General features: G+C 49.8%; 1 protein-coding gene across 1 annotated transcript in view; it reads left to right on the forward strand.

Annotated features, from left to right (window-relative positions):
• The window catches only part of NOS1 (nitric oxide synthase 1), a 90,880-nt gene that overhangs the window by 35,260 nt on the left and 35,862 nt on the right, over positions 1 to 19,758 (forward strand). Inside the window, 9 exon segments of the mRNA XM_032595421.1 lie at positions 686 to 777; positions 4,193 to 4,334; positions 6,284 to 6,423; positions 8,753 to 8,927; positions 12,427 to 12,528; positions 14,480 to 14,674; positions 15,111 to 15,196; positions 17,605 to 17,749; positions 19,046 to 19,150. Coding sequence (XP_032451312.1) covers positions 686 to 777; positions 4,193 to 4,334; positions 6,284 to 6,423; positions 8,753 to 8,927; positions 12,427 to 12,528; positions 14,480 to 14,674; positions 15,111 to 15,196; positions 17,605 to 17,749; positions 19,046 to 19,150 — 1,182 coding nt within the window.

Raw genomic sequence — 19,758 nt, forward strand, 5'->3', positions numbered from 1 at the left:
CGGGCTCTGTGCTGACAGCTCAGAGCCTGGAGCCTGTTTCCGATTCTGTGTCTCCCTCTCTCTCTGACCCTCCCCTGTTCATGCTCTGTCTCTCTCTGTCTCAAAAATAAACGTTAAAAAATTAAAAAAAAAAAAAGCAACTCGCTCGTCTCTTGGTAAGGCTTATGCTCTCCAGTTTACCACAGACCCCACCACTCTCTTTTGTATTCCACCTACTCTCTGCGTATTTATATTATCCACCTGACAGCATTAGATTCTGTGTCTCCTGATACGATTTCTGCCCCCCTGGGGAATAGTTTGAAGTCAGACGTAGAATAGTTATCAAGGTCAGCGGGGTTCTGTTTGATTTTTCTTTGTTTTGTTTTGAAATCCCTCATCCCTAGTAACCTAGCAGGAAATACATGCAGCCCACTCAGGTCTCCCCTTTGCTCATCACCCCTTAACCACGTTCATGTACACACCAGGCCTGCCTTCAGGGGATTCTTCCTGGTTTGACTGACCGTGGTTATTAGGATGGGGAAAAGAAACCGTAAAACCCAGCCCTGATCACATTAGGGGAGTGCTCCCTACTCTGGCGGGACAGCAGGTGGCACGGGCTCCGGGTTCTCGTCCCGTGGGAAGGCTGCACTGGGGGAGCCGGGGAGGGAAGGAGGAGGCACCCGTTCTCACCGTGCATCCTTCGCAGGTGTTCGATGCCCGCGACTGCACCACGGCTCACGGGATGTTCAACTACATCTGCAACCACATCAAGTATGCCACCAACAAGGGGAACCTCAGGTGAGCCCGGCAGCCCCGGGGAGGGGGGTCTGATGTCCCCAAAGCGTCGACCCTTGGGTGTGGAGTTGGCTCACCGGCCGAGGAAATGCTCTCCCTCTCCTCTCGGGGAGACGTGCCAAGCCACGAGAGGCGGCCTGGCTTCTTGTCCCACCTGCCGTGTCCTGTCTCTTCCGGGAGACACAGACTCTTGCGTGGCTTGCAAAGCTACAGCAACCCAAATCACGTTCAACCCTCACAGTTCAGTATCACCTGTGGAGGGGGCAGGAAGGGGTGTTTCCCTTTCCAGGACTCGGAAAGTCCCATTGCCAACAGTGACCTGCTTTTACCAGCTCTCCGTCTTTTGCCTGCATTTCAAAGACAGTTTCTCTTCCTGCCGCTGGGGGCACTGTTCCTTCAGGTTCGGCCAAGCCAAGCCACACCTTGGGTTCCTCTTGCCCCAAAGAACAAAGCCCCAGGGAGGAAGCGAAGGCAGGGAGGCACCATGTGAGCTGGTGGCTTCCACACTGGCAAGTTGCAGCTGGAAGGCGACAGCTGGGGCCCCGCAGCCCGACGGTTAGACTTGTTAATCCCGTGCAATCAGTCCTTGTCCCAGCTGCTGAGGACCAGCCCCACGGTGGGGCCATGTGGGCCTCTGCAGGGATATTCCCACAAGCCCCAGGCTGCACTGCGTCACCCCCATAGTGGCTTGTTTGTATGAAGCATGGGTTTTCCTGGATGTGTCCCTTCCTTGAGAAGGAAACAGTGTCCCAGCTGAGCCTACCAGTAGGAAAAGGGCCTGTAATATAAGCCCAGAGCCTGCTCGGGGAATTAGTATTTAGATCTTTTCCTGAAAGACCTCACCCCCCAGAGAACATCTTCTTGAGATCTTCTATTTAAGAAATATTCAGCTGATTCCTTTTTTTTTTTTTTACACTTTTTTTAAAATTTTATTTGAGAGAAAGAGAGAGAGAGAGAGAGAGAATCCCAAGCAGACTCCATTTTCAGCATGGAGCCTGATGGAGGGCTCAATCCAACAACCATGAAACAGTGACCTGAGCCGAAATCAAGAGTCAGACACTCAACTGACTGAGCGATCCAGGCACCCCATTTTTTTCCACAAGTTTTTAAAAATGTTTTCGATATTTATTTATTTTTTTTTCAACGTTTATTTATTTTTTTGGGACAGAGAGAGACAGAGCATGAACGGGGGAGGGGCAGAGAGAGAGGGAGACACAGAATCGGAAACAGGCTCCAGGCTCTGAGCCATCAGCCCAGAGCCGGACGCGGGGCTCGAACTCCCGGACCGCGAGATCATGACCTGGCTGAAGTCGGACGCTTAACCGACTGCGCCACCCAGGCGCCCCGATCGATATTTATTTTTGAGAGCGAGAGAGAGAATGAATCTGCGAGGCGAGGGAGGGGCAGAGAGAGAGGGAGACAGAGGATCTCTGCACTGACTTCCCGAGAGCCCCCACGCGGGGCTCAAACACACGAACCACAAGATCATGACCTGAGCCAAAGTCAGACGCTTAACCGATGGAGCCACCCCAGGTGCCCCCACAAGTTTTAAACCACAAATCTGGATGTAAGAGGGTCTTAAGGGAATGTGTACCATCTATAGAAATTATCAAAACATAACAGAGGAAGGCAGGCAAGGGAGAAGAAGGGAGGGAAAGAGGGATGTAATTTAAACGGAGCAGGCACTCGATCTGCCGTTCAGTGAAATAATGTTCAGGAGGCATAAGTGTGTTCTATTTCTTCCGTTGGTCTCCGTTCCCGCACAGAGAGTAAGCATTCCACACGCTGTGTGTGAGTCTGGTGTTTCTGAACATGCTTTTTAAATACATATATTATACAAACACCCTGTATTTGGTGCTCAACCAAAGAAACGGCAATGTGTTTTGCTGCTGGAGGGAACACTGACCGTTTGACTCGTTCTGTGTTCATCTCCAATATGGTGCCTTTGCTACAAGATTGTTAAGAGCCCTGTTGGCCCTATACGACTTCTGCCTTCAGCCCCCGTTGTAGACTCAGCCCCAGGTACAGCGTCCCATCCCTGCAGCATTAAATGCAATACTGTAATGTGCACACGGCAAGACCTACATGGGCTCAGAAGGAAGGTAGTCCTGGGAACAGACGAGACAGGAGATGCTTTGTGGACGAGGTGAATCTGAGTCTGGCCTTGAACTTGGGTACGTGACAGCAGAGAGATGGATTCCAGCCAAGATGGGTAGCAGAGCAAAGTTCCAGGGGCAGGGTGTGTACAGAAGGTCTGCAAGCAATGGGTTGGACCTCCCATGTGACCCTCATGTTGACACAAGCCAGGGTGGTGTCTCCCATAGCCTGGGATTGAGTCCCCTGATGAGACTGTTGAGCCGGGATGGCAGGAACTCCTGGGATGAAATAATATTGAAATCACGTCGTAAAGAAGTCATTCTCCTTTCAGTTGCTTTCAGTCCTTCTGATGATCCCCAAATCCCAGTTTGATGATGAGACATCATTAACACCTAACACTGCTGATCTCCCCCTTAGGGGAGCCAGCTGGGCACCAGCTCGGTGCCTTCCACAAATGACAAATCTTCCTGCAACATAATAACAGTGTATGGTCTCACAGTTGCCAGTTTAGGTAGGTGAGGCCAGTGGCGATCTCCAGTTTTCCTTTAGAGTAAATGAATGTGAGTACAAGAGAAGTTGATTTCTTCTTAGTCCTATGTCTGTAGACTTTGGTAGGGTACAGGGAGGGGTGGGGGTGGGGCAAGCAGGGGAGAAGTAAGGATGGCGGTAAGAGCAAGAGTGGAAGTTGGGGGGCACCTGGGTGGCTCAGCCGGTTAAGCGTCCAACTTCGGCTCAGGTCATGATCTCACGGTTCGTGGGTTCGAGCCCCGCGTCGGGCTCTGTGCTGCCAGCTCGGAACCTGGAGCCTGCTTCGGATTCTGTGTCTCCCTCTCTCTCTGTTCCTCCCCTACTCTCACTCTGTCTCTCTCTCTCTGTCTCTGTCTCTCTCTCTCTCTCAAAAATAAATAGAGATTTAAAAAAAATTTTTTTTAAAAGAGTGGAATTTGGAATCAGTGGTATTCACTCTTTGTGGGGAAAGAGGGCCCCCCGTTGTTTCCCTGGAGATTACCGGCTGCCCAAGAACCACTGGAAAGCTGGCCCAAGTCAAGGGTGTTTCAGAGTCTCCAGTTAGAGCAACATTCTCCACTCAAGCGAGCTAGCGTGGGGCCCCCCATATTCCACCCTTCCTCACACCAATGGTCCAGTGGAGGGACAGGGCACGGTCCCTCCCTTGCAACAGCGGCTCCGTGGGCCCTTGGGGACCTTGGCACAGAGGTGATCCACCCTGAGCCTCTGTTGGTGGCCTGGATGGCGCCCTTTGCAGTACGTCCACAAGGTGCAAGCCCTGCCCCGATACCACGTCTCCCTCTCTCCACCACAGATCCGCCATCACCATATTCCCCCAGAGGACGGACGGCAAGCACGATTTCCGAGTCTGGAACTCTCAGCTCATCCGCTATGCCGGCTACAAGCAGCCTGATGGCTCCATCCTGGGGGACCCAGCCAATGTGGAATTCACAGAGGTGTGTGCCTCCCACCCCGCCCAGTCCCCCAAACTGTCTTCAATAGGCTTTTCTTCGTTTCCTGTTATCATCATAGGGAAAGCAGCCAGTGGGGTACCGTTTACTCCTCTGCAGACCTCCTGCTCCTTCGGGCGGCCCCCAGTCCAGCTGGATCCCTTACAGCTGGTCATTTGGTCGTTTCCATCCAGATAGGAGCTGTTGTCACCACCACCTCCCCATTCGGTGGCGACGCAGACGGGTAGCACAGGTTAGCCACGGTAGCTTCCGGCGTCTGTGCCCAAGGGAGACGCCACGGGCACACCCCTGCCTAGAATGATCTCAGGCACACAGCCCGGCACCCCTTTTCCTGATCGCTCACTCATCCCTGGCCGAGGTTCTTCTCTGTTCTTTCCTCAAACGCCACCCCGGGACCTTCTTCAGGACTGAGCTGGCCAGACCAAGCCCTGCTCCACTCCCTGGCTGGCGACTTCATTTGCATGCGGCTTTTCTTATTAAAATGTTATTACCGAGAAGAAGGGGCTGTAACCAGGGCGACCAGGAGTTGCACCTGTGCGGGTTTAGACTCAGCCAGACCCGCGGCTCCACTTGGCTGAGCGCTAACTGCATAGTTGGCTGACCTTGTCTTCATGGCCACCAGAACATAAATGCCACAGCCCCTTCCTTCCCTTCTGTCTCCAGAAACCTCGCTGACTGCACATGTTTGCCTAAGCCCCTGATTTCGAGCTTCCTCTTTCTACTAACACAGCAGAAAGAATCACCCCAAACATAACCGCATGACCGTATCTTTCGAAACCCTCTCACTCTGCCCTGGCCAGTGTGGCAGCCGCTGGCCACATGTGGCCAGTGAGCCCTGGAAGTGTGGTGAGTCCAAATGGAGGTGCGTCCTAAGTGCAAACCACACACCGGGTCTCAAAGACTGAGAACAAAACAGAGAGTAGGAACCACCTCATTAAGAATTTTTATCTCAGTTACCTATTGAAATAATATTATAGATAACGGTAGGCTAATCTATTATAGTTATTAATAGTTAATACACCTATTGAGTTAATAAATATATTAAACTTTATGTTAATGTTAAATATCCTTATTATGGTAATATTAATAACGTATTTAATCATTTATCATTAACAAATTAATGGTGATTAATACACTTAATTGTATGTTACACAGTATATATTTGACACATTTGTTGGACGAATATATTTCATATTTAACTTTAATGTCAAATATATTCATATATGGATAGCAATACTTTAATTCAATACTAATAAGTTGATATTATTAATCTAATATTATAATTATGATGATTAGTAACTAATAATCAAATAGTGTTGAAACTTTGAAATTGTTGAAATATTATTAAGATGAATATACTATTTAAATTATTTCACCTGCTTTCTGTTTGGACTTTTGTTTACTTTTTCTAATGTGGCTACTAGAAGAATGTGTTAATTCCCTATGTGGCTTGCTTTGTATTTTGATTGGACAGCTGCTCTAACAGATGCATTTATGCACAAATTCTGATCATTCTGCCCTCCTCAAATATGATAGGCTTTCTTTATCTCTCAGGGTGCTCAGTGCAAACAGTTCCAGAGCGAGTTTCGTAGGACATGCCAGACCCTGTGCTCGAGGGCGTTACAGATACAACAATCAGATTCAGCTCTTATCCTCGGGGAGTCCCCGGGCCACAAGAAAAACTCAGAAAACATAACAAAGCACAGTGCAGGAGGACAGATTTGCCTTCTGTCCTGTGGACCGGGAGACGTCACACAGACGTGTGATGTCAGAACTTTGTAGAGGAGGTGGCGTGGCCCAGAGCCTCCAGAGAAAGGTGGTGTCGGCAGGCTTGCGTTGGGATCTCTGCCCCTCCCCCCATTGCCATAGCACCTGGAGGGCCTGGGGACGGGTCGGCGGTGGCCGTGGTGTGACCTGGCCATTTCCGGTTGCAGATCTGTGTGCAGCAGGGCTGGAAGCCCCCAAGAGGCCGCTTCGATATCCTGCCACTCCTGCTCCAGGCCAACGGCAACGATCCCGAGCTCTTCCAGATCCCCCCAGAGCTGGTGTTGGAAGTGCCCATCAGGCACCCCAGGTAAGAGGGACTGGCATGGGGTGGGTGAGGGTGGGAGGATTCACCCAGTGCCTCCCCCTGGCCCCCTAACCCCCTGACTCTCCCTCCAGCCCAGACAGAGGCTGAAAGGGGGCCTTGGTTCCTTCCTGGGCCTGGGCAGAGTGGGCCTCCCCAGGAATGAGCAAATCCTCCTGCACCAGCCAGGGGGCCACCATCTCTTCTGAATCAGAATCTTGCTCCTCCCCCTGCTCCTAAGCAATCAACCAGAACTTGCCCTTTTTCCAGCCGTATGGGTGGAAAAGCAGAAACACCTCTTGTCTTGTTGTGAGCACTAGAACTGTGTGACCTGATGTGGGTCAAGTCCAAAAGGAATTTGGAGCCAGGAAGGAACTACAAGGGCTGCGCCAGCCGCACCAGCAAAACTCACACTTTGAGGGGCGCCTGGGTGGCTCAGTCGGTTAAGCGTCCGACTTCGGCTCAGGTCATGATGTCACGGTTCGTGGGTTCGAGCCCCGCGTCGGGCTGTGCTGACAGCTTGGAGCCTGGAGCCTGCTTTGGGTTCTGTGCCTCCCTCTCTCTCTGCCCCTCCCCCACTCATGCTCTGTTTCTGTCTCTCAAAAATGAATAAATGTAAAAAAAAATTAAAAACAAAGCACGCTTTGAGAGTGAAGGACATCCTTCGTGAGACTCTATCCTTGGAGGCAAAATCGAGGGGCAGGGTAAGGGAGGGGTGCCCCAAAGCTCAATAATCAAGATAAATATTATTTTAATGTAATATACTTATCAAAATTAATCTCTGTATCAAAAATTGGATCCAAATGATCCACATTTAAATTTTTTTATCTGAAAATTTCAAATAAAGACAGGATCCAGTTCAGGGCTGAGATTCAGGTGAAGCAAGCAAGGTAAGTTATGCATGTGCAAGGTGAGACCCGTCTTTATTTAAATTTAGGGTATTTTGTTCGCTATGGATTTTTTTTAACGTTTGTTTATTTTTGAGGGAGAGAAAGACAGTGTGAGCAGGGGAGGGGCAGAGAGAGAGGCAGGCACAGAATCTGAAGCAGGCTCCAGGCTCCGAGCCGTCAGCACAGAGCCCGACGCGGGGCTCGAACTCACGAGCCATGAGATCATGACCTGAGCCGAACTCAGACGCCCATCCAACTGAGCCACCCAGGCATCCCTCATGATGGATTTTTTTCCATATAATTTTGATGTTTTGAAAAACGTTGAGTTGATTTAGAATATAATGTGAATAAAAAGTATTGGGGCGCCTGGGTGGCGCAGTCGGTTAAGCGTCCGACTTCAGCCAGGTCACGATCTCGCGGTCCGTGAGTTCGAGCCCCGCGTCAGGCTCTGGGCTGATGGCTCGGAGCCTGGAGCCTGCTTCCGATTCTGTGTCTCCCTCTCTCTCTGCCCCTCCCCCGTTCATGCTCTGTCTCTCTCTGTCCCAAAAATAAATAAACGTTGAAAAAAAAAAAAAAAAGTACCATTAGACTCAATTCCTCGTTTTGTTGGTGCACCCTTAAATTTTGCATCCAGGGCTAGTGCCTTATTTATTTCACCCTAGCCCCAGCCCTGGAGAGGAACCAAGTGTCCTGAGGCTCATGACACTGCCCAATATCTGGGAACTCACCCAGTGTCCCTGGTGAAGCCTGGCCTACATTCATTAATGCATTCACTTACTCATTCGCTCATTCAACACGGTTTATTATTCCTGCTCTGGGCCGGCCGTTGTAGCTGACTTCGTTTCTGCCTCCATGACACTTTTGATCTCAAGGAGAAGAATTTGCACATACTGTTACCCAGATAACCACTTAATTCCAATAAAGTGCTGCAAAAGAAATTTTATGATGCCCAGAGGGACAAAGTTGCCCGACCCAATCTAAACTGGGCATCAGAGAAGGGCTTCCAAGAGTAAGCAACATTTTAGCTGACAATTTAAGTCTGGGTAAGGGCTGGACAGACACAGAAGGAAGAGAGAAGATCCCAGAAGAAGGGACTGCCATGCAAAGGCCCTGAGGTAGGAAGGAATTCGGCAAGACTCCCTTTTCTCCTGGATTAACTTTCAGGGTGGGTTTGGGAGAGAAACAGCAGCCTGGTGCACTGGTTCCCAGGCCCGGATGTTCACCCATATCACCTGGGAAACATGTTTAAAATGCATATTATCAGACCCAGCTGTGGAGACTGGGATCCCACAGGTCTAAAGCAGAGCCCAGGAGTCCGGTTCTGACACAGCAAGTCCCGGGAGGTTGCTGGCATTTCCGCATCCCCAGACCAAGGCTGTCCTGCCCACATGTCCGCCCGAGAGACTCCTGCCCCATGGTGAGCGGGGCTGTGTCGCTCTCCACAGGTTTGAGTGGTTCAAGGATCTGGGCCTGAAGTGGTATGGCCTCCCCGCTGTGTCCAACATGCTGCTGGAGATTGGCGGCCTGGAGTTCACCGCCTGTCCCTTCAGCGGCTGGTACATGGGCACAGAGATTGGCGTCCGCGACTATTGTGACAACTCTCGATACAACATCCTGGAGGTGAGGTCCCTCCCCCGCCATCGCGATGGGCCAGCAGAGGGCAGAGGGCGTGGGCCCCACAGTCCTTCCCCACAGCTGAGCTTTGGGGCTTGGAAACTTGGAAACTTCCGCAACCTCGGTGGAGCCCCTGGCAATCCCAGGGCATCCACAGCGTGAACAGCACATGTCCTGTTCCAGGCTAAACACTGTTCCAGGCACCTTGTGTGTGTGTGCTCAGTTAATCTCAGCACAACCTCCAGGTATGATAACCCCCATTTCGCAGATGAGGACGCTGAGGCCTTTGGGAGGGTTAAAGTGACAAGCTCAAAGTCACACGGTGGCAGAGCTGGGAAATGAACCCCGTCGGGCTTTAAGGTCCAAGTTCATAACCACCCGGCTACACGGCCTCTTGTTAGAAGGGTTTGAAAACGACCCACGAACCTGGGACATTTCTTGCCTCTTTTCTGAAACACAGGGGAAGGGGGTTGGCAGTGGTTTACCAGCATCCACATTTCTGGCTGGAGGATCTGATTCCCTCCTGGCTGAATCATCCTCATCTGCTGAAGGCTGCTGGGGTGGAGTCCGGAGCTCAGATCTGGAGAATGCATCGGGATAGCTGTGGTCTTGCCAGCAGCCGTTGTCCCTAACAACTGTCTGCTGTGGTGGGTCTTGTTTCGAAAGGAGGCACTGAGAAACAGAGAGGTTAAGCACTGGGCCTATGTCACACAGTAAATAAGGCAAGATTAGAACTCAGAATCAAGGGGCGCCTGGGTGGCTCGGTCGGTTGGGCATCTGACTTCGGCTCAGGTCATGATCTCATGGTTCGTGAATTCGAACCCTGTGTCGGGCTCAAAGCCTGGAGCCTGTTTCGGATTCTGTGTCTCCCTCTGTCTGCCCCTCCCCCGCTCACGCTGTGTCTCTCTCTGTCTCTCAAAAATGAATACACGTTAAAACGTTTTTTTAAAGAACTCGGAATCAAGCCTTAATTAGGTTTATGTGGTTAAAATCCACGGGCGTTCATGTGGATGGACCTTGAAGACATTACGCTAAAGTGGGTTAAGTCAGACAGAGACAAATACTATATGATACATACCGCTCATATGTGGAATCTAAAAAAGCCAGACTCATAAAAAAGAGAATTGAACGCTGGTCACCGGGAGCTGGGGGGGTGGGGGGGGAGGGGGAGTTAGGGAGGAGGTGTTTAAGAGTACAAACTTGCAGCGTAAAGATAAGTAAATTCTGGAAATCTAAGGCACAGAAGGGTAATTATAATCCACAATCCACTGAATTGCACACTTCAAAGTTGCTAAGAGACTAGATCTTAATTGTTCCCACCACAGAAAAAGAAATAATAATTATGTGACATGACAGAGGTGTTAGCTCGCAGTGGTAATCATATTGCAACACATGAATGTATCAAACCAACACCTCGAATTTGTACCCCTTAAACTCACACAACGTTGTGTGCCAACTGTGTCTCAACGTTTTTTAAAAATTCCATAGGTATTAGCTTGGAAATCGAAGCCCGGGGTCCTCAGCCTTGCCACACACCGGAGTCACCTAGGGAACTTCATTATTCCCAGATTCCCACTCACCGGGATTCAGATATCGTTGCTCAAGGATGGGGCCTCGATACCAGCATTTTTCAGAGCTCCCCAGAAGATTCTAGAGGGCAGCCACTGATCTGTACAAACTTCTGGCAGGAAAGGAAGAGACATTTCAGGCAATCTCCATAGATGTGCCTCAAGTCACATTTGGGGATTTTTAAAAATCACATAATCTTTTTTTTGTTTTCCCCCGCAAATGCGTTCCATTCTTTTAAGCAAAAGAATGCTGTAGGAGTAACAGTCTCAGCATAATGGCTACACATGCTTTCCTCTCTCACAAAATTACTTGACTTTTTTATGTATTTATGTAAAGCAGCGAATTTCGTTCTTTCTGTGTGTGTGTGTGTGTGTGTGTGTGTGTGTCACTATCAAAGGACCACAGAGGAACCCAAACGCCTCGGCCTCAAAGAATGAATTAATATGAGATTTGCTTTCATGATTCCTGCTTATGTTTTGATTGCAGGGAGTTGTTCCCGAGTAACTCAGATGAGATCTTCTCCCACTCCAGCCCTCCAGGCCCAACGGCTGTTATGTACGAATGTTGAGAGCAGGGCTGGGAAGCAGTTTACCCAGACCTGAGAAACTGTCGTGTGCTAGCCCCGTAATGAGACCTGGGCTCCCACAAGTGACTGGAATTGACAGAGCAAGGAACAGCAAGGCTCTAATTAATGAATTTGCTGTTGGGTGTTTCCCACTCCTGACATCAGCTCCCGAGTCGTAACATAAATGTCAGGAGGTTTTTGTTTTGTTTTTTTCCGATAGTTTTGCCAAAGGAGTCGGCCGGCTATGGCGGCAGCTCTCGGGTCCTTGGACGTTATGCGTCTGCCTGGGCTCCGGCTCTGAGGCCAGCTGGCTCTCTGGACCTCTCTGAGCCTCAGTTTCCTCATCTGTTAGATGGAGTCAGACAGGTGTCCGCCTGAGGTCAAAGCGCCCATGATCTGGATCCCAAGTGTGGCTACCCCAGGCAGGAGCAGGATCAGTGGAAAGCTTTTCCTTCTAGAAGGCAGATGATGTCACTCTCAGACCCACTCTTCTGCTTAAAACCCTCCGAAGACTCTTTCCATGCTACAGTATTGGGAATAAAATCTTGACTCCTGGGCTCATCCCAGATCCTGCATGATCCAGTCCTGCCTTTGTCTCCCACCAACTCCCCTAGCTCACTACCCACCCCTCAATACACCAGCCTTCTTTCTGTATCTCAGATGGTGGAAGCCTGATCCCACCACAGGGTCTTTGCACATACTGTCCTCTCTGTCTACAACCTTCCTCCGTAGATCTGAAGATGTCTTGCTTCTCATTATTTTGGTCCCACCTGGTATGCCACCTCCACAGTTGGTCCTCCCTGACTGTCCTGGCTAAATCCGGCCCCCGTATTCCTCTTCATCTCATATCCTTGTCTTATTTTCTCCCTAAATAGTAAATGTCTCCCTCCCCCACTAGAAAGTAAACTCAGAGGGGTGGCTGGGTGGCTCAGTCAAACGTCCCACTTCGGCTCAGGTCACGATTTCGCGGTTCATGAGTTCGAGTCCCACGTTGGGCTCTGTGCTGCCAGCTCGGAGCCTGGAGCCTGCTTCGGATTCTGTGTCTCCCCCCTCTCTCTGCCCCTCCTCCACTTACATTCTGTCTGTCTGTCTCTCTCTCTCTCAAAAATAAACATTAAAAAAGTTCAAATAAAATAATAAATACATAAAAAAGAAAGAAAGGAAACTCAGAAATAAAAGGGCCGTCCACGTCTCTCTAGTTTCCTGCTACCAGTCGGTTCTCCATTAAAAAAAAAAAAAATCTTTTGAATGAGTTCATCAGTCCGGTAATGAGTTGACTAATTCGTTAAGGAATTCATCAGTGACCCCCAGCTAGCCCTGTCTCTCCACGGGTGCCCCAGCCTGTGAGTCTGTGTTTCCTTCCTCTTCCAGGAAGTGGCCAAGAACATGAACTTGGACATGAGGAAGACGTCCTCCCTGTGGAAGGACCAAGCACTGGTGGAAATCAACATTGCTGTTCTCTACAGCTTCCAGGTAGCACAGCACACACGTCCCGGAGGGGAACTAAAACGCCTCCAAGGTGTGGAGCAGACGGTCGTGAGACCTGGCTCCTGGGGGGGGGGGGGAGCATCTGTCCACTAATGAGGTCCACTTCCCATCACGTACACCTAATCTCCATTTTGGATCTTGGGTGGGGACCATTGGAGGAAGCGGTAATAGGTGGGGGAGGGGAGCTGTGACCTGTTGCTTATGATCGATGACAGTTGGGCTGGCAGGCCGCCTCCTTTGTGTCCTGCCCACCTCTTCGGGGTTCAGACTATCACACAACAGACACAAGTACTCATCCTCATTAACCAGACACGCACAGGCTTCTCAATGTGTGGCGCTGTGGTAAATGATATTTTGTAGGATGAGTTTAGAATTTATCATCTAAACCATGATACTCGTTTTTAAGTTTAGTTTATTTATTTTGAGAGAGAGAGAGAGCATGCATTCAAGCAGGGGAGGGGCAGAGAGGGAGAGAGGGAGAGAGAGAGAAACCCAACGCAGGGCCCGAACTCATGAACCGTGAGATCATGATCTGAGCCGTAATCAAGAGTTGGACGCTTAGTTGACTGACCGCCCGCGTGCCCCAAACCATGATCCTTTTGAGGGCAAAAGGAAGACACTGCTGATAATAATGCCAGGGTGATGGGTGTAAGCTGGAGTTCTCCTGGGCAAACCTGTCGACTGCAGAGTAGAGCTCACGCTCTGTTAACAGAGCTCAGCTCTATCCTCTGGGGGCTGAGTCTGGGAAGCTAGACCCTCCCAGACACCCAGACACGCACGGAAGGCACACAGAGAATGAACGCGTCAAGTCATCGGTGGACACGAATGTGAACTGTAGGCCCCCAGGTCAGGAGCAGGGAGAATGGATACGCTGAGGAATATCCCAGGGAAGAGACAGGCTGAGATGGCCTGAGACGGAAGCAAGCCCCCTCTTCTCTCTCTCGGCCATGGGCGAGTGAGGCCTCGGGAGACGTTGAGGAGGAAGGAGTGTGGTTCAGTGGGCTTGAGACAGCAGGGATGTGAGCAGGATGAGTGGCTGAGGACGGGAAGTGGGCAGAGAGGGGAAGCACTGTTTACACACGGTGGGAATTCAGACCGGCCCACCAGAGGGGGCCCCCCGGGGCCGGCTATCCAGATTTGCAGTCCACCCACCTCTATTGCGATTTCTGCCTCGCGGTGTTAATAAACCCATCCTTGGGGCGCCTGGGTGGCTCAGTCGTTAAGGCATCTGACTTCGGCTCAGGTTATGATCTCACGGTTAGTGAGTTCGAGTCCCACATCGGGTGAACACGAGCCCCACTTCAGGTGAGCCCTTTCTCTCTCTCTCTCTCTCTCTCTCTCTCTCTCTCTTCCCCTCCCCACCCTCCCTCCCTCCCTTCATCCCTCCATCTCTCTCTCTCTCTTCCTCTGCCCCTTCTGGGATTCTCTCTCTCTCTCTGTCTTCCCCCTTGCTCACTTGTGCCCTCTCTCTCTCAAAAACTAAATAAATGGATAAATAAACCCATCCTTAATACTTAAAATTCTTTAAGAGGATTCTGTATCACTGCCATAAATGGAGAGTATCGGTTGCCATAAATAGAAGGTAATTATAATATTAAATTAATCAGCAAATAAGCAGAAGGAAAACAACACAGAGTTGTCAAATTCTAGCTAAATGCTGCCTGAGGGTCCTCTCTCTTATTTAAAAAAAAAAAAAAAGGAGGGAGGGAGGGAGAAAGGAGAGAGGAAAACTGGCAAGAGAGGTATTAAAAGATGTATTAGCGTCAAAAGGAGCCTCTTCCCTGGATGTGAGTGAGAGAGAGATGCAGAGAATCAGCTCACGAGGCCTCGCAGCATCTGCAGGACCACCCTTTGGGAAGCGCTCCCCGTGGAGAAGGGAGTCCCGGAAACACCCCAGCTCCCCTCCCGCCTGACTGTGCCCCCTCTCCTCCCGCAGAGTGACAAAGTGACCATCGTTGACCACCACTCTGCCACCGAGTCCTTCATCAAGCACATGGAGAATGAATACCGCTGCCGGGGGGGCTGCCCCGCCGACTGGGTGTGGATTGTGCCCCCCATGTCTGGCAGTGTCACCCCTGTCTTCCACCAGGAGATGCTCAACTACCGACTCACCCCGTCCTTCGAATACCAGGTCCCGCCCCTTCCGGCCTCTTTTGTGCTAAGTCTCCAATACCTGGTATATGCATGTTTGGCTCCAAGCATGTCTCAACTCAGACTTCCTCTGCGGACGCCCAGGTGCTCCATAGTCCACGTGGCTAGCGGCTACCATATTGGACAGCGCGGCCCTAGCCAGAACACTAATGGAGACAAAGGGAGTGGTCAGGGGTCCCCAGGAGAGGGCTTCAGAGGGACCAAGGGCTGAGTGAGAAGGTCTAGCAGGACAACACAGGCAGACTGGACCGGCCACTCGGGGCAAGGACCGCTGTGGTCACCGCCGGCAGATCTCCTCCCTTCAGGGGCTGAGGGTTGGGCATAGCTGGGCAGCCACAAGTACCCAGGGAGTCCCGAGCCTCTCCCAAGAGGAGCCAGATTCGCTCACTGCAGTGACCATCGTCCTCTCTTCCCAGCCTGAGCCTTGGAACACCCACGTCTGGAAAGGCACCAATGGAACCCCCACAAAGCGGCGAGCCATCGGCTTCAAGAAGCTGGCAGAGTAAGTCTCCTGGAAATAGGTGGGGACTGGAGGTGCCTCCAAACTCGGAGAGCGCCAGAGAAGGAGGCTGGGCAGATGCCTATGCCTCTGACCTCTTGTGCGATGTGAGTTCTCCATTTTCTCTGACCACCTCGTGCCTTCTGTGCCTGAGGGCCTGAGATATGGATGATGAGCCAACCTTTTTTCCTTCCCAACCTCACTTTCCTCACCTCTGTTTCCTAAATTCTTGTCTTGGAGGCAATGGCGTTTTGATAAACCAGCTGTTCTAATAATAATAATAACAACAACAACAACAACAGATGTGTAACATTTGTCCATTTCCAGGGTGTAAATACTCCCCCCATGGCCAATTTCAAGCTGCTAACAGGAAGTCACTGAACCCAGAGGAGGGAGGAGCTGGTACAAGCCAACCCGGGAGGGCTCTCTCTCGCTCAGGGCTGAACTCTAACATCGCTCCTTCAGTCATTCATTCATTCATTCATTTGGCCAAAAAGTGAATACCGAGTGCCTGTTCTGTGCCAGGCACTGTGCTAGGCTCCAGCAATGCCTGATCAGCCAGTTAAATGATGATCTTGTCAAAGCTCAAAGCCATTCACTTGTCCAAGAATCACACAAATACAGTGCGCCATCGAGGAATGGTTTCGTGGTGCCGTAAATAGACCGAACCCAGTTTGGGAGGTCAGAGAGGGCTTCCTTCAGAAGATGACAATTGGGCTGAAGAATGAGATGAATAGACTAAGCTGAGCAAAGGAGAAGAGGGAAGGGGCTTATGGGCCAAGGCCACTGAAGAGTAATAGGCCTGAAGAATGTGTGGCCAGCCAAAGGACCCGCTGACAAGTGAGGTGGGGCTGACCGAGATGATCGAATGGGGATGCCAGCCTTCTCCTAAAGAAAGCGAATTCCACTGGCCCCTTCAGCAGAGACCCCTGTTTGGAGTTAAAGTGCTGGCACAGAAGCTAGGCATGCACTGAGCTGCTCCTCCATTGGCCCTCTTGGGTCCAGAACTCTCTGGATACAATCCCTAGATGTACAACAGGTGCCACGCAGGCCACAGACCCCAGAAGCAAGGGCTGTGGATCCCACAGGGACTCAAACCCAGGTCCTGGCTCCATTCCCATGGCCCAGAGCACCTGTCTCCCTCTCTCCCTCCTTTCTCTCTCCTTCCACCTAACCCCATCTCCCAGCCAAAAGAGAACACATCAGCAGCCATTCTTTCCTAACAAGAGAATCACAGATATTCTCAGGGAGAGCAGCCTTTGGCTTCAGTTCGGTTCAACTGTTTCTGGGAGAAGAAGGGAGGAAGAAATCTAAAACATTAATTGCACTATTAAGTGAGGGGTAGAAACAATGGGAGTTAATTATAGATGCTTTTTTATGCTCCAGTCTTTCAAAGGGAATCCTCCAGGCACCTTTTATTCTTTTCTGTTTCTCCCCCTTGGCTCAGAATGCTCCTGCAATGTGGGTGGTTTCCCTGATTCTAAAAAAATGATGAATTTACCATCAATAATCCCCAGGTGGGGGTAATTAGTGATTTGTCTACTCTGAGGTTCCTAATAGAGCCGGGATGCTGGCTCAGAAGGTGAGCCCAGCCATTCCCGAGCCACTGCCTGTCTGCCACCCCCGGTGCCCTGGTAGATGGGAAGAAAGGAACACTGGCTCTGAATTCTCCATTTAGCAAGAAAGAGCCTTGACTTGATATTTCAACTCCCCAGGGCTCCGGTGGTAGCAGCATCTTTAAAAATCATCCCTTCTTTTGATATTTATTTAGCACCTATTAGATATCAGACTCTGTGCGAGACTCTGAATATGCAAGCCTGACTAAACCAGACTAGTCCTTCCTTTGTGGATCTATAAACCTCTAAATTTCCTTCTAATTCAATGCCTGGTGATTTATTAGTGATTCTTTCTCTCTCTCACTCTCTCTCTCTTTCTTTCTCTCTTTCACACACACACACACACACACACACAAATTGATTTATTAGTGATTCTTTCTCTCTCTTACTCTCTCTCTCTTTCTCTCTTTCACACACACACAAATGTAAGCCCCGTGACACCTACTTTTTTATGTTCCTTAGCTCCTATAACTATACCTAGCAGATGTTCTGCACTCAACAAATGTTTAATTAATGAACAAATGAATGAATGAATGAATGAATGATTGTCTTTGGGGGCAATGCTTGGCAAACCAAGGTTCTCAAGACTAGGTTTGGACAACCAAGCAACAAACTAACAAAACCAACTATGGTTTTAAACTTGGGCTTCTAGTGTCCCTAAAACCATCAGAGATCAAGAGAGTAAGTTCTCTCTCATTACATTTCGAGGATCATGGTTCTGGCCCCAAAGTCCCAGCCTAGCATCTTCCCTTTTTTCTACATTTCCCATTTTCCTCTCCATTCTTTTCTCTCCAGAGCCGTCAAGTTCTCAGCCAAGCTTATGGGGCAGGCAATGGCCAAGAGGGTCAAGGCGACCATCCTTTATGCCACAGAGACGGGCAAGTCGCAGGCCTATGCTAAAACCTTGTGTGAGATCTTCAAACATGCCTTTGATGCCAAGGTGAGTAGGGGGAAGCGCCAGCTCCCTGGCCCCCGTGGTACGTATAGTTGGAAGGGGAGAGAGTGGAGTCAACAGAGAAGAACCTTTGAGAATGGATGATAGCACATCCCGAGGTAGCCATCAACACACATATGCACATCCACCTAAATTTCGGGGGACTTTGATGTCCTCTCTTCCCATGACCTTCTAGGAGTCTAGGAGTCCACAAATTGAAACCCCATCTCAGAGCAAAATCTTAGAGGGTTTATGAAAAAAAAAAAACATTCTGGGGTCAGCTTGGGAAGCTCTGCATTAAACACAGTTCAGTGGGTTTCTTTGCTGAATGACTTCTTGGAGGCTTGAATTTGCAAGTCTGTACAGCTGACCCTTGAAAAACATCGGGGTTAGGGGCACTGAAAATCCACATGCATCTTTTGACTCCCAAAAACTTAACTACCAATAGCCTATTGTTGACCAGAAGCCTTACTGATAACATGAACAGTTGATTGACATGTTTTGCATGTTACATGTATCATTACCATATTCTTACAATGAAGTAAGCTGGAGAAAGGAAAATATTATTAAAAAACCATAAGGAAGAGAAAATGCATTGACAGTACTGTATTTATTGGAAAAAATCCACGTATAAGTGGACACACACAATTCAAACCCACGTGTTTTAGGTCAGCTGTATTCTAATCTCCCAATGAGAAGGGGATAGAATATAAACATGTTTGTGCATGGCTCACTTATTTTCAAGGAGCCTCTCGGAAGTCTGGGGTTCCCTAGAACCTACTTGGAGAAATGTGGCCCAAGAGATGCTAAGATAGAGGGCAATAATCTTCCTTAAGGCAGGGATCTCGGACTTACTTGGCCCAGGCCCCATACTGCTGGAGGGAGGATTAGCAAGGAGACTGAGCAGACCTGGTCAGATCCAGCTGGGCCATTCCCAGCCTAAAAGTGGTCAAGAAGATTCCCGGATCAGTCGGTTATAAGAAGCCCAACGATCTCAATCAAGATCTGTCTCTATTAGCGGCCAACCCCTTCCACCATTGCCCCAGGTTCTTTGTGGTCCTTCAGGCCACTGTGACTTTAGAAAGGTCCCACACTACCAAAAAGCTTTTAGTGCTACCCACTTGAGCCCATTGAATAGTGACACCCAGAACTGTTGGTTCTTCTTCCAAGGGAGATGGCTCAAGATGACTCCTCTTTTTCCTCTCTCTTCTTCTCCTTCACTTTTTGTTCTCTCTTACCTCTTCTCCTTGTCACCACCTCACTTCCTCTCCCCCCACCATCCCTTCCCCCTCACCCACCTAGGTGATGTCCATGGAAGAATATGACATTGTACACCTGGAACATGAAACTCTGGTCCTAGTGGTTACCAGCACTTTTGGCAATGGCGACCCCCCAGAGAATGGGGAGGTAAGACGAGCTTTCACCTGTTCTAGCATGTTCCCCATCAGGGGGAAGAAGGAGGGGCCTCACTTACACCTGCCGTTCAGTTAGCAAATCCTCCCAGAGCCTCAAAGCCCATGACTTGGATTTGGATCCAAGTTCACAACGATTTGGGACAATTCCAAGACCTCAGCCTATTGGTGCCCACTGATGAGCCAATCTTTAGTGACAATGCTGTCGCCTTAGTGAGCGACTTCTTTTGGAATGGATGCTCCAATGAAGAGCTTGGCATCCCCTGCTCCAGATGAGAGAAGTAAAGTCAATACTACTTGGCAATGAGAAAGAATGAAATACGGCCTTTTGTAGCAACATGGATGGAACTGGAGAGTGTTATGCTAAGTGAAATAAGTCATACAGAGAAAGACAGATACCATATGTTTTCACTCTTATGTGGATCCTGAGAAACTTAACAGAAGACTATGGGGGAGGGGAAGGGGGAAAAAAAGTTAGAGAGGGAGGGAGGCAAACCATAAGAGACTCAAAAAATGAGAATAAACTGAGGGCTGATGGGGGGGTGGGAGGGAAGGGGAGAGTGGGTGATGGGCACTGAGGAGGGCACCTGTTGGGATGAGCAC

This window comes from Lynx canadensis, chromosome D3 (genome assembly GCF_007474595.2).
Source record: "Lynx canadensis isolate LIC74 chromosome D3, mLynCan4.pri.v2, whole genome shotgun sequence".
Lineage (NCBI taxonomy): Eukaryota > Metazoa > Chordata > Mammalia > Carnivora > Felidae > Lynx > Lynx canadensis.